The 15,613-nt window shown below is 41.1% G+C and overlaps 1 protein-coding gene across 1 annotated transcript in view; it reads right to left on the bottom strand.

Moving 5' to 3' along the window:
• itga10 (integrin, alpha 10) overlaps positions 1–12,138 on the bottom strand; it is a 36,382-nt gene extending 24,244 nt beyond the window's left edge. Inside the window, exons 1-7 of the mRNA XM_037676631.1 lie at positions 12,132–12,138; positions 10,874–10,985; positions 9,422–9,531; positions 8,518–8,606; positions 5,779–5,893; positions 5,559–5,686; positions 4,866–5,014 (exon numbers count right to left, since the gene is read on the bottom strand). Of these exons, the coding sequence (XP_037532559.1) occupies positions 4,866–5,014; positions 5,559–5,686; positions 5,779–5,893; positions 8,518–8,606; positions 9,422–9,531; positions 10,874–10,985; positions 12,132–12,138 (710 nt within the window). The remainder of the gene's footprint in view (positions 1–4,865; positions 5,015–5,558; positions 5,687–5,778; positions 5,894–8,517; positions 8,607–9,421; positions 9,532–10,873; positions 10,986–12,131) is intronic.
• Positions 12,139–15,613: the final 3,475 nt, after the last annotated feature.

Below are 15,613 nucleotides of genomic sequence, written 5' to 3'. Positions count from 1 at the left end.
AGTAGCTGTAGCATGAAATTCACATAAAAATCAAAGAATTGCCTCATAAACAACGAAGGGATTTTGACTTAAAAAATGAGACAACCCAACTCTTAGAGCTCCGCAGCTCTACTTTCCCACAGCAAAGTTATGCAAAGTTTAAACGTCTCTCAGGATATTGGACTTTACATGTCGAAACAGGCATTTTAACAGTTTTTATACAATCATAGTTTAAATTTTGGGATTTTTTGATTTTTTTTCCCAAATAATGTTCAACTCAGTGACGTCACACAATCTAACCTACCAAACATTTTGCAGTCTACTCTTATTACCACAAACTTTATGCTTCTTATACAGTTCATACATCAAAATGTGGGCATTTTTGTCTTCTTTCATCCAATGTGGCTCTCACTGCTAGATGACTTAAAAATTTCTCTCAAATTCCTCCAGAATTAAAACTTTTCTCCTCAAAACTGAAAGTGAGGAATATTTTTAACGTGTCGTACGGTCTACATAAAACCACGTAGACACATTAAAACAGATATGTGTGATGACCAGATGCTTCTGCCTTTTAGAGTTTTGATTTTTCTTCAGCACGTCTAGCTGTATCAAAATATCGATGTTTGTCAAGAGAAACCGTCCATCATTAAACGGGGCAGAGGCCTTCCTGTCCAACTGTCCCCCTCTTACAGTGCTGTTATTGCAAGTATCACTCAGCCCTCTGTGAATAGCAAGTGGCCATCAGGGCACTAACGATCGGTCGTTAGGCCGATGGTCCTCCTTTATCCAACAATGTTCAGTCAGGTCATTCGGACAGTTTCTTTTTTTTTTGAGAGAGACGTTTCGCCCTCCATCCAAAGGGCATCATCAGTCTGAGGAGTCACAAACAAACTGTTTTCCCCACTGAGCAGCAGAAAACTGGTTGGTCCACTGTATGAGTGTACTGTTTAGTGGGGAAAACAGTTTGTTTGAGACTCCTCAGACTGATGATGCCCTTCGGATGGAGGGTGAAACTTCTCTCAACAACAACAAAAAACACTGTTTGGATAACTTGACTGAACATTGATGGATTTTTTTACCTGGATTATTGAGCATGAACCTTCATGGTCCTCCTTTATCATGTGAACATCTAGTTTTGGATGTCACCAGCAAACTGGTTGATCCACTATGACAAGGCGCAATTTATAAGACTGAGTTTAGTGCATCTCCTAAGACTGAAGAAATATTTTGGATAAAAAATGAAACTTTTTTTTTTATCTGTCCAGAGGACCTGACTTAACTTTGTTAGATTTTTCTACCTGGATTATTGAGAATGCATCAGAATAGAATGGAATTCAACTTTATTGTCATTGCAGATGTCATAAGTACAAGTACAAAGCAACGAAATGCAGTTTGCATCCATCCCAGAAGTGCTTAGCAAAAAACAAACAAAAAAGTATATATATTTGTCAAGCTGTTTCTCCAGGGTGGGGTTACTTTCTATCTGCAAACTTTCTACTGAGGACCTGAAGATAGAGACCAGCATGGTTTATGACTAAATCTATTCCCAACATCCTGCAGACAAGATTTTGTCAAACCTTCTGCAGTTTCTTGTATTTCGGTTCTGTTTCTGCTTTCGTCTACCCCCAGGAAACTTTTTAAATTGCTAAATGCCTCACAATGCTAACTCGCTAAGTGGTGTTTGATTTTAGGCTTTTCTGTTGCTCAAAGAGAGGCCGTGTGGTTTGGTCACTGTGATTTCTGAAAACAGCTGCCTGACATTTATGAGGGCAAACCAAAACAATGAGCTGAAAGATTTGATTGTTTGGTTTCGTCCGACTTGATTTGTTGCTAAGTGAGTTGAAAAGCCCTCAAGCAGTGGTTTTTACTTTTTACAAGCCTCCATGGAAATTTCCTAAAATATGCTTACTTTGTTTGTTATCACCATAATGAAGGACAGTTTTTAATACAGTGAAGTTCTGATTAACTTATGAAATGCTTGATTTATAACAAAACAATAAAATAGAGATGATTTTTCTTTGAAATGTGAAGTGTACGGCCTATTTGGTCTGGTGTTCTGAGTTTTTTTTTTAAAGATTATTTTGCTGTTGAGTGTCTGTTTTTGTGAAATTTGGAGAAAAAATAATCAGCTAATCAAATTAAAATGGCTAATACCTTCTTCTCCTGCCATTTACAGTTTCACTTAACATTTAAAGAACTGTTGTTCATTTTAAGCTTTTGGTCTTTGTAGTTTACCTTCAGGCGTAATGTGACTGGTGTCCAAAGAGTTTCACACGTTTTATCAACCTTGACCGGCTTCTAAAGTTGAAACTTTTTTGTTTGTAATCCAACCTCTTATTTCATTTTAAACTTCTGAGATGATTAAACACTACAGACCTAGAAACACATCTATCTATCTCTATGGAAGTTGCTCTACATGCTTCTAAGTACATGAAGGACCTCCTCTACCCCCGTCTCCAACTTCAAGTCCACCTGCATTCACACACATCTCCATTTCTTCCACTTATCCATGGAAACTCAAACATCTCTCTCCAGTGACATTCTCCAGAACCTCACCAGGTTAGAAAAAGTATATACCGTAATCCCTCCAGCAAGTTCTGGGTCTGCCCCAGAAAACCTCTAAAGCAGATGCCTAATCCACCAAAACTGATTGATGCAAAGGAGCATCAGCTCTACTCTGAGCTCCCCCCGGATGATGGAGCTCGCCAGGCTCGTCTCAGAATGAAGCCCATTTGAGTTCTTGTATCCTGGATCTTGTTCTTTCAATCAGATCTACACTTCATGACCAAAAGATGAAGGTTAGAACGTAGACAGACCAGTAAAGCGAGACTTTTCCCTTTCAAATCACTCTTGAGATTCTTCATAGATCCCATCAAGGGATGCAGACACTTCAAATTAGGGATTACTGGTAATTGTGCAATTGTAATTAAAAATGACTCTTTTTAAATTAAAGAGAGTTATGTGGTGGATGAAAACAGGAAAAAAATGATTAAACTGTGGGCAAAAGGTGGAGCAGTGGTTATAGCTGTCTCCTCTCGGTAAGAAGATCACAGGATCGTCTCCCAGCTTTTCTGGGTGGAGTTTGCGTATTCTCCAAATCAAGTCAAGGTTCTTTGTTTGTCATCCACACCACATGTGGTGGAGCAAAATTGTGTACACAGGGTCCCAGTTACATCCAACAAAAGTATAAACTGTAAAGAAAAACTGTAATAAGATCTAAGCTATGAACTAAGAAATACGCCAAAACTAAGAATATACTAAGCACTAGTAGTACAAAAACAATATGCCGAACAACAGGAGCACGAACATGAGTTTGTGTGAGCAGATGAGTACGAATGAACACAGCAGCGTGAAATAAATCAGCAGCATGAGATCAGCAGCATGGATAGTCAGCAGCACATATCAACAACCAAGTGGCATCAAGTCAATCAAGTGCGCACATGGAGTTTCTCTGGGTGCTCCTCCCACAGATCAAAAACATGCATGTTAGGCTAATTGGAAACTCTAAATTGATCCTAGGTGTCGGTCAAATATGTGAATGGTTATCTTGCTTGCACCATTTAAGGGCCAGCCCACTGCCGGTACCTACCCCCACTCAGCCCAGTTGATGGGATCATCTTGTTTGTGGTCCTAAGAGAACTGCTCCGAGGTGACGACTTTGACGTAAGCTGTTGATTGTCCAGCGAAGCTACGTCACTGGATGACCCACCCAGTTAGTTTGTTTTTTCACATTTTCTAGTTTCTACTTCAGTTTGGAAGCACCAAAAATAATGCCATGTACCAGGGACGAGGTCCAGATCCTTATGTCTTTATTGGCGGATGAGGATTCAGCGTGAGCTGGATGGCGCTACAAGAAACAAGCAAATCTACTGAGAGATATTGGAGAGGGCAGCACGGTGGCACAACTGGTGGAGCTGCTGCCTCTCAGCGAGCAGGTCCCTGGTTCAAATCCCGGTCCGGGGGCCTTTCTGGGTGGAGTTTGCATGTTCTCTCCGTGCATGCGTGGGTTTTCTCCGGGTACTCTGGTTTCCTCCCACAGACCAAAGACATGCATGTTAGTCTGATTGGTGACTCTAAATTGTCCCTAGGTGTGAGTGAGAGAGTGAATGGTTGTTTGTCTCGTTTGTCTCTATGTGGCCCTGTGATGGACTGGAGACCTGTCCAGGGTGTACCCCGCCCCTCGCACAGTGATTGCCGGACATGGGCACCAGCGACCCCCGTGACCCAAAATGGAAGAAGTGGGTAAAAGATAATAGATGGATGGATGGATGGATATTGGAGATGATGGTGCAGCATGGCAACATCTGGACCTTTAAGCAGTGCTGGGTTAAGCTAAAAGAATTTATGTCGGATCACAGGTACAATGCCCATCCACTTTGCAATGACGATCCCAGAGCGGGGACACAAGTCAGTGGCGATTCACCTCAGAAGAACCCATAAGATGAGAGTTGGCTTGAGTCACACTTAATAGTAAAAAAGCTTATGTGATGGACTAGTGACCTGTCCAGGGTGTCCCCTGCTTCCTGGACAGTGACTACTAGAGACAGGCACCAGCTTCCTTGCTAACTGGAAAAGAGAAGCAGGTAAAAAAAACAAAAAACTGGATGGATGAATTAAACTGACAAATTATGAGTGTATCATAATCCAGTATTTAGTGAGTCCAAAAATTAAAGGTTCCTTGCAGAAGAGAGACAGGAACAGGCAGTACAAGAAACCTGAACATTATAGCAAGAACAAATGATATGATGTTATATTAAGAACCCACTGCCACCCCCCACCTAAGAATGTTACACCAAAATCTAAACATTCAGCCAGTTTCCAGTTAGCCAGCCAAATCTGCTCCGTGTTTTACAAAGAGAAAGTTCATCAGAAGCATAAAGGCCTACCAGGCCACTAGAATGGCGTCTGCAGTCCTCGTCTCTCGTCCCTCCTGTCGGCTGATGTTCTTGGCGGCCTCCACCACCTCCTGTGTGGTCTGGTAGTCCTTTAAAGACCACTCGTGAACTGCTATCTCTGCATACTGTATGATACCAACCTGCGAGAAACACACAAGCATTTCAGCAATGTTACATGTTTGTGCACATGAGTTGGAAATAACATCTGAGGCTCCTGAAGTGGACTATCTCTTTAAATACCCAACCCAGTTCTCAAAGCAAACAGCGCACTTGGAGGAATTTTTGAATTCGTTCACAAACCAGAGGTATTTCCTCTTCACCTCATGCTGCCTGCTACCCAATACCCCCCACCCTCCTGTTTCATAACTCAAAACCCCCTCTCAACCTTCTTGTTATTTAGTTCCCCCATCCCTTCCCTCTGGTTTCTGCTCCCCTTCAGCCTCCGGGTGCTCAGCGTCCCATTACTGCACCAATTCATTCTAGACCCATTTGCCAAACTCACTCCTAATATCAGTGCATGTTTTCACTCAACGGACTGGCTTCCTCCATTTGGCAACAGCTGAGAAGTTTCAGACGTTTAAATAACGCATCACTCAAATTTTTAAACCCACAAGTTTCCATTACAAAAAAACTGAGAATAATCACCAGCAACAGAAACGCACACAGACTTGGACTTTATTTTACCTGCATCTGGTCCAAGCTGATGTGGAACTTGCTGAGGATGTTGCTGAGGAAGTTCTGGACTTCGGACCAGGGGTAGATGCTGTTTGAACCGTCCACGACGATAACGATGTCCATAAATGTCCGGCACTCTGTCACATAAGGAGGTTGACAGATATTTGGTTGGTTAAAGCGGGCCTCTGCAGCTTGTGTTTTTTACCACAGTGTGTGTGTGTGTGGTTACTTTGCGCAGTTGGAGCGATGGTCTCTCTTGGTTCTAGGTTGTCACTGACAGAAGCACAGATGCCAGTGCTGAACATGGACGTCCCACACTCCTGTGACCACAGAGGAGCACACGCCTGCCCAACCCAAGCAACACACAAACGCATGAATTAAATATCTGAATTACTGTGTGGCAATGTTAGGAGTATTGATAGCTAATTTGAAGGGATAATTCAAATCGTTTCATGTTGGAGTCTGTGAAAAGGTAACAGAAAAACTGTGACATTCCTGCTGGAAGTTTCCCAGGATGCACAGGAAGTGGTACAGCTAGCTGCTGCCAATATGCATACTTGCTAATCACCACAGAATTTTATGTAAATAACTTTATAAAGTAAAAACCGACTTAAAAAAACATTCACATTTGAAATTGGAAATGTTATAGATGACAGAAATTAATTGAGATGTTCATCTGAGGACTTGTGTGTGGACACGTGGAAAGAAAACGACTCCATGTTGGGAGGTGCAAACACAATAGCATGTAATAATGGAGTAATATTTATCCTAATTCTTTAAATATTTCAGTTTAACCAAAGTAATTAATCACAGTGATGTCAACAGACTACGTACCTAGCCTCTTAGTTGCTGTTATTTTTTTCATGCTTGTTTCATTTAACAGATGTCAATACAGGAATGTTTATGTGTAAATAAGCAACATTTTTTTTGGTGTTTTAGGCTTATGTCCACACAGAGACAGTGTTTTTGTTGAGCCCCAACAAAAGACATACTTTTTGAAAATGAAATCCAGAGAAGAAAAAAATGATGAAACACCACCCTTGCCATGTAGACAGCCTAAACACAACCTTTTGAAAACAATGATGCTGTAGTCCCACCTTTAATCTAACCTACCACCCAACAGTGTCCTCTTCTTGTGTCCACACATTGTGGGCACGCTTCTTGCCTTAAATTCATTTTTTTTGGTGATTTTTGTTCCAGTGTAAAAGCGCTACACACAGGCCTGGCATAGTTACTACAGCGTTTTGGCTCGTTGTTGTTTCTGTATGAGTTAATACATTACCAGAAACACTGCCATGTTTACATGGGTATTTTTAGAAACAACAAATAAAAGGATTGTTTTTGAAAATCTGTGTTTCCGTGTGAACAGGGCCTTAGAGCTTGTTCAAGACAAACACTGTAATGGTTCTCGTTAATTTACACTCCTTACAGCACGGCGGACATTTTTGTGGTGTAACTGGGTAGCGTGTGACATCAGTGCATCTTGATTATAAAAATTTGGTCTTAATCCCTTTAGGACTAGCCGTTAGCTGGTTGGACAAGTCATTAACTTGACATTCCAGGCAGAACTAATCTATATTTCTCCAACCAAGCATTTCAAAAAGCTATGTACAACAGGAAAGACATTCATTGTTCGTAACCTTTCAACAGAACCCCTCCATGAGAGAGTGTTTGTGTTCTGCAAAAATAAATTGTATTCTTTTTTAATCTAAGAATTTACAGTATATAAAGCTGAGTGACACGTTCACACACAGCAGCAGCAGGGAACAAAAAGAAAACAAGTCATGAGAGTGGATAAGTCATGGAAAATGTACAACGATGTGGTTTTGAGGGCAGAAAAACTGAGGCAGAGACAATTGGTGACTTGCTGGCAGTCACTGTTGTCATGAACAGTTTAACAGAACTGGATCACCACACCAGCGCGGCAGTTTCAATCTGATGGTGCTAAATGTAGGGCGGGTTAATGTAAGGGGTTGGGGGGGCATCCTATAAAAATATTTCTGTCTTGAAAGCACAGTGAGGTTTTTTTTTTTTTTTTACCCCAAAAGGAAAGAATGAAGTGAATGTGGAGGGAGGACATAAAAGATAAACTCAGCCACACAGAAACAAAAGATGGAAGCTGAGCGCGGTGGGGTGAAATGAGGGTAGAGTGAGAGAAAAAGAAACATGCTGGTTTTTCTTGCCCTGTCATTATGGACGGGTTTCTCCTTAGGCTTACAGACAGGCAGCAAAGATGAGGGGGAGAGGGGGAGAGGGAATGATGGGAGGAAACCAAGAAGAGTGGAGATGGAGAAAAGCAAAAGAGGTGCTCTGGCTTTTGAAAGGTCTGTCATTAACGACGGGCCAGGAGATGCATTCCGATCCCGTTATAGACCTGACCACTGCAGGGTTAACATCTCTCTCTCTCACACACACACACACTTATATTAAAGTGGCTTGAACTGGCAAGCGTTTATGAACTGTGCACGACTCTACACCCGAACTGAAATTCTGGCAGACATCAAAACACGCAGCACACTTGCTCATGCAGTCACACAAAAACACACAGAGAACACACTCTTTTTGCCTCGTTGCTACAACAGAAGTCCGATTGGCAAAATGAGGACGGTTTGTAACTGAGGCAGTAGTCACGTTACGTTGGTCTCGTGCTTATAATTCATCTCTAAAAACATGACATTAAAACATTCAGAAGTTCTGAAATGGTAATGGTGTATGCAAACGATACTGGGTACAAATAATCCATAAATGCAGAAAGTAATTTGTGCCAACATAAGGTGGTCGGATATTTTACATGTGCATGTGAATGTTAAAACTAGAAAAAAGTGGTGGGTTAATATAGCAAGAGTCCAATTAAACACGTGAACGGAGGTGATTCATTAAGATTTTATGACACAAACACAACCCGGTCACATTTCTTCCCTTCAGACTCCCAATAACTTTTTTTATATAAAAGTTGTGGAGCGCATACCAGGAATCCATCAGGTGAGTCTGGTGTGAGGGTCATTCCCAGGTGAGAATTCCTCAGATTTTTAGAAACATTTTGAAGAGCAGTTTCACCTAAAAGGAAAAAAAAAAAAAGTTAATTTACATAATTAAAGTACATTTAAACTTTAAAGGATAGTTCAGATATCCTGAAGTAAAGTTCCATTGAAAAATTATGAATAATTTATTACTTCCTTATTGTAAATAACTCTTTGTGTGAGAAGTTTAAGTTTGCAATACAAAGATTAGGCTACTCTAAACAGAAATATTGTGATAATCCTGCTGACAGTATTGCGCACGTGATACAGTTAACCGATGCTGTCACTACTTACGTTTTACAAATAACCACAAACTTTTATATAAATTAACCATTAGCTTTTAGGATTAGACATTGACTTGTTGGAAAAATTGCAAGCACAGCAAACTAGCTGGTATCTTGTTGAGCTAATCCCCATCTCATTTAACTATTTTATTGGACTAATAGTTATCTAATCTGCCTAACTGTGAACTCCTCAAACCTGCAATTAGCTTGTCGAACTAATCCTTAGCATGCTGGAATAATCGTTAGATTTTCAGATTAGCTGTTAGCTCCTCAGACTATTCATTAGCTCGTTGACATTTTTGTTAGCTTTTAGCTCACTGGACCAGTCAGACTGATGTCTAGTCTTATCTGTTGGCCCAATAATTCAAACAGAAATTACACTTTATTAATACACTTTATTTTAAATTGCGGCTGTTCAAAGAGTTATTCATTTGTAGTTTTGATTTTTGATGACTGATCCGTCTTTATGTATCACCGTTCCACAGAAGCCAACTTAAAAAGATCTGAACTATTGACTCAGTTATTAGCCAGAGAAATGCATTTTGCTCAAGTTGTTTTTCTTTCTCACCTAAATTCACTTTACTGCAGGCTGAATTTTTCTCCTCCCCCACAACACATTTGTACACATCTCCCTTCCTGTTGTTGGGCGACCCGTCCCACGGAGCTCCGACCAGCAACCTTCAACAGAAAGACTCAGTTATCACCAAGACACCATCTTACATCAGGGCTAATCAACTAAAGTGCTCCGGGGGCCACAGTTACTGAAAGTCAACAGCTCAGGGGCCGGACATCCAGCAATTAAAGTAATTATGTAAATAAATCAAGTATTACAATGATCTGTCACCTTTTAAACATGTTTATTTTTCAGCATTGAATCATAAATGCAATAAACATAAGAATGTAATTCAAATAAATTACAGCTTTATTTCCTTGCAATAAAAATAGTGATATTCTAATGTGAAACAATATGTAAAACAAAAATGGCACCCGTAAATATTGTTCTGCCGTCTCTGGCTTGCTAAATCTTTACGCTTTTCAAAATAAAATAAAAAACGTTGACTGTTTTTGATGTTCCCTGAATGGACAGACATGTTGCTGTTCCTGGCGGGTCCATTAAGAACCAGTTCTCATTAACAGTGAAGTGGCTGCACAGACCAGTTCTTTCTCAAACGGTTCATAAATCTCAGGTGAAGCGTCCACGTCCCGCTCAGGTGTGAGCTTTGAGCGGAACCAAAAGAGGCGGAGCAGAACTCAGCTGGGCTGAAAGAGAACGATGTGCGTCGAACGTCTCTGTGTCATTTACTATAATTAACTCACTTAATCGATCCTATTTGTGGCTATTTTTAAAACTAACCCATGGATATTTGTAGGCCCCAGATTAAAGCAAAGAATCATGTCTCAGTTTAAATTTATTTTATTTTCTCCCAAACTCACAAAGCTCTCTCGTGAGAGAGTCCCAGAGAGACTGTGTGAGCTGCAAAGCATGCTGGGTAGCCTCGTGGAAATTATATGTACAATGTTTCTGACTGTTTACGATGTTTCTAAGTGTGGAAATGAGTTGTACTTGTTAATGTCCTGCTCAGGTTTGCGTTGACATTTATGTTGAAGTCTCTGATATCGGCTGTAACCTGAGTCATTAAACAGTAGGTATTCCCATTGAAAAATAATGACCTGGCCTGGCCTGGCCTGGCCTGGTGCTGCATAAGTCAATGCTTGCAGTACTGGGGCTCATCTTAAAGTGTTTTGCTGTATGATCAGGAAAATATTGAAATTTGAGATGAGCATTTAACAGGATTCCCTCTCTGTTGCCATTTCAAATTGTTTAAAGGTCACTCACTGATGTTTTCTAATAGTTTTTTTTAATTTATTTTTATATTATTAATGATGTCATTGGTGGGCCAGACTTAAGTGAAGTGGCCCTCCAGCTGCCAGTTGAACAGCCCTGTCATACATCCTGTTTGTGTATGAATGATGACCAGTTCCTCTTTCTTTTTTTACAGTTTACCTCACACATACTCACGATTTTTCTCCGTCTGCTTCATGTTGCAACACAGAGAAGCCGAACAGAGCGTCCTCTGGACCGGTGAAAATCTTCGGATGTTGTACATCTATGTTAAAACACTGACACAACGCTGTAAGAAAAAACAATGAAGGTTACAGTTGAGAGAAAAACGCAAATTTATTCAAAACAAAGCTTTTCAATGCTAGGAAGCAATGTATTGAAGAGGTTCGCAGATTTTTTTAAAACTCAAATGGACGAAATATAAAATAAGTTTATACAACATTTAAAAACACAAAATATATGTAAATGTACACTTTGTAGTGCTGAGTATGAATAATGTTTGACAGGGAAAGGTCTGAAAGGAGAAATAGGTGGGGGTCAAAAAGATGCTTAAACAACGTTGCCAAAATCAACCGCTGATGAAAAGGGGAGTTCAGTGTGAAGGGAAAGAGGGAGAGACGGGGAGAAGCAAATTAGGGACGGGTGTGGGTTAGAAAAACTATTAAGTATAGTAAGACCCCTGTTATGACACACAAGTCTGCCCTTCATACGTGAAAGGAGAGCGGAAGGAGACATGGAGAAGATGGGGAGTAGCAAGACTGAAGGCAGATCTCTGAAACGTTAAGCTAAAGCACACTTTGGCAATAGTTTACATCACTGATTATTGGACTGGATTTAAAATAAGTTTAAAAACAAATAAAGCACTGAATCCTAAAAGCTTTGTGATCACTTCACCGATTCAACACTGAGCTTTAACAACTCTCGCAAACTTATTTTGGCGTCTTAAAAAATACCAGATCTCTGTGTTTTAAATGATCAATTTGGTCCAAGTGATCCCTGTGGACCTCAGTCAGTTTGGGACTGGCCTGTGTTAGTAATCATCACAGCTGATATGGTCTAGCTCCATCAGACTTTAACGTGTTTTTCTTCATATTCATGTTGAGCTGAGCCACAAGCTGAGATGAATAAAACTTACAGTGACAGTTTACAATTCTTGTATAGCAGTTATTAAATCTTTACATTACCTTCAGTTTCTTTTGGTTTTTGGCTCTGCTTGGACAAGCGTTCTTGACAGAATTTAACTATATTTCTCCATAATGCTATCAACAACAGGTAAGATATTAATTATATTATTTCCCACAGAATCCCATTTCAAAACATCCAAACTATCACATGAAAGCTTTTAAAATGCAGCATTATTCCTCTAGACTTGTAAATGCAGCTAAAAGTGCGAAGAAACAGATTTATGACAGGTTGGCATTTATTTGGAACTTACTTGCCATTCGCGATGGCCTGTAATGTAAAGAACCAAAGTAATATTTCTAAATAACACATATTTAAACCATATTGCTAAAAAAAAGTTCATGTAGAACCACAGACTGCTTAAACTCTGCTTTTTCCATTTAATGGTCACTTCAAAAAAATGTTTTCTGAACACTTGGAGCTGTGTGAAGTGTGTAATGTTTGTCTGTGCTTTACTGTTTAGTCTCAACCTCAGAAATTTATGTGAGCATTTAAACTATTCATTGTGCTTTAGTTATGGAAACATATCTGACAACTGTTTCAATCTAAAATTACATCATATTTAATGGATGCCATAATGACACACATTTGAAACTTTTAAATATGGTTAGCCCAAAAAATAAAGAAATGAGTGTTTGGTTGTTATTTCTTTGTTGCAATAAGGCTTCTTATCAATTGCTAGAGGTCAGGGGTGTCAAATCCACTTACAAAAGGGGGCCAAAATTAAAACTTTTTCAAACTAAGGGCTGGTTTCAGAATCTACATGAACTCAAATCAGATGCCCAACATCTTTTCTTGGTCACAGATTCCTCAGCAAGAGTTTGATTGGTCTCATTTGAGTCAGAGAGTCAGAGTCAGAGATTCTTTATTGTCATTCGCACCTCATGTGGTACATGTGGTGGAGCGAAATTATGTACACAGTGTCCCAGTTACATCCAACAATAAAATGTATAAGAAAAACAGTAATAACATCTAAGATATGAACTAAGAAAAACATAAACTAAATATACACTAAGCACTCATAACATAAAAACATTGAACATCAGCACAAACATGAACATGAGTCTGTGTGAGCGGATGTGCACGCATGAACACATCAACATTGAAACAGAGCAGCAGCAACATGATGTGGTTTTTCACAGTGATTATTCTGGTTAGAGATTCATGAGTCTAACAGCCTCAGGGTAGAAGCTGTTCCTCAGTCTAGTGGTTCTACACTTAATGCTCCTCAACCTCCTTCCTGAGAGGAGTGGGGCAAAAAGTGTGTGTGCTGGGTGAATGGGGTCCTTCATGATGTAGGTGGCCCTTTTCCTGCATCTGGAGGTGTAGATGTCTGTGATGGTGGGGAGACTGACTCCAACAGTCTTCTGTGCAGCCTTCACCACTCTCTGCAAAGCTTTTCTTTCTGCAGCTGTGCAGCCTCCATGCCACACGTTGATGCTGGAGCACAGGATGCTCTCCACTGCACACCTGTAGAAGGAGGTGAGGACTGAGCTTCCCAGACCAGCTCGTCTCAGCTGCCTGAGGAAGTAGAGTCTCTGATGAGCTTTCTTGATCAGGCTGGTGGTGTTGTTGCTCCAGCTGAGGTTGTCATTCATGTGTACACCCAAGTACTTGTAGCTGGAGACCACTTCCACCACAGATTTGACATTCTCTGTTGCACTTTTGACATCATAATCAAAGATTACTGAAAAAATAAAGTGATATAAGTATTTTACATTTAAAATAACATCTTGGGGGCCAAATAAGATGTCAGCAAGGGCCACATTTGGCCCCCGGGCCTTGAGTTTGACACATATGCTATAGGTGGAAAGGTTGTTTATTTCCATGTGGGTTGTGCCGATTAAAAAATACTTGTCTAGAAGTTTATTCTATTATTGACATTTGTTTTGTGTTGTTCATTGGACTGGATGATTGTAGTTTGAAGAAACAAGACATGTTGGCAATTTAACAATTTATTCATTCAACAAAGGTCTCAGGATGTGGAATGTGGAAGAACCATATACAGCCACTACAGCCTAGCACTTCCTCCTCATTCTTCCTCACACGGTGCTGTTGGAAGGCATCACATTCTTCAACCAGTGTTTGTCACAAGCCAGCCGATGTGGTTTTGTTGGTTAATCTGGAATACCCCCCCCCACCCCCCACTCCCCCACCCCCGGACACACACACACACACACACACACCACCCCACCAACACTAGTAAAATGATCTCACAGGTGTTCCATGCAGTTGAGGTCTGGACGACAGGAAGGCCATTCCATCCTCTCCACTCCCACATTCTGGAGGTAGTTTCTAAAAAAAACCCAACTCTGTGGGGTAAAGTTTGTCATCCTGGAGATCCCAGAAGTGGAGATAAGGGATTGCCACTGGTTCCTCACATCTGCTGATAATCAAGCGTCAAATGTAGCACCTGATTGTCAGCACCTGGGGTACCTTTAGCTCAGCACCTGGGGTACCTTTAGCTCAAAACAAGATTCAATAGCAAAGGACAAACACCACCTCAGCTCCGATCTTCTGCCCCTTAATTCAGCTGCATGTCCCCGACCATTAATAACTAATTAAAAATGTTGAGTTTTTCTTTGGGTTCAGACTTGTAATTACTGTTAATTCGCCAGGTCGGGTGGCGTTCGGAAATGATGACTGCGGGCTGGGGCCGAGTCGGATCTGATTTTTTTGGGCCCGAATGCAACTCTACCATGGAACATGTGGAGGGGCATTACATGCATAACAAATTATAAGGGCAGGGGCGCACAATGCCCTGGGGACTTATGACTGACTGATGCTGCCCCCAACAAGTTCTATGCATGCTTTGAAGACCCAAACAGACCTCCCAACACCAGACTCACCTCACCATCAAAAGAGGAGTTTCTCAGCATGACCTCAGCTGAAATAAGAAGTTCCTTCAGGAGGATTAATCCTCACAAAGCAACTGGCCCAGATAACATCCCAGGGAAGGTGCTGAAAGACTGAGCTGATCAGCTCTGCAAGGTACTGGCCAACATCTTTAACTCCTCCCTCATCCTGACAACAGTTTCCACCTGCCTGAAGACTGCCACCATCATCTCCGTTCCAAAGAGCTCTACAGTTATTGGTCTGAATGACTATCAGCCAGTAGCCCTCACCCCGATAGTCACTAAATGCTTTGTAAGACTGGTCATAACCCACATCAAAACAACCATCAACATCAGTGAGGACCTTCACCAGTACACATACTGCAAGAATCAATCAACAGAGGACACCATCTCCTCTGTGGTCCACACGGCTCTCACCCACCTGGAGCAGAAGGACTCCTACATCCATGTCCTCTTTGTGGACTTCACGTCTGCCTTCAATACCATGATTCCCCAGACCCTAATGGACAAACTACTCACACTAGGACTAAGCCCCTCCATATGCAACTGGGTCCTGATCTTCTTAACAAACATATCAGTCTGTGAAGATCCACAACTTCTCTTCCTCCACCATAACCCTCAGCACTGGCTACCCCACAGAGCTGTGTGTTGAGCCCCCTCCTGTTCACTTTGCTCGCATATGACTGCACACCTACCCATCCAGGCTGTCACATTGTAAAGTTTGCAGTTGATACAGCAGTGGTTGGATGCATTACAAACAATGATGAGTTCAGTTACAAACAGGAGGTGGAACACCTGGAGAGCTGGTGCAAGAAGAACAGCCTTCACGTCAATGTGAAGAAGATGAAGGAGATGGTCGTGGACTTCAGATGGAACAAAC

The sequence above is a fragment of the Nematolebias whitei genome, chromosome 5 (assembly GCF_014905685.2).
Source record: "Nematolebias whitei isolate Nwh7 chromosome 5, NemWhi1, whole genome shotgun sequence".
Lineage (NCBI taxonomy): Eukaryota > Metazoa > Chordata > Actinopteri > Cyprinodontiformes > Rivulidae > Nematolebias > Nematolebias whitei.
Note: the sequence above shows the minus strand (reverse complement) of the source record. Positions and strands in the feature narration are given on the sequence as shown.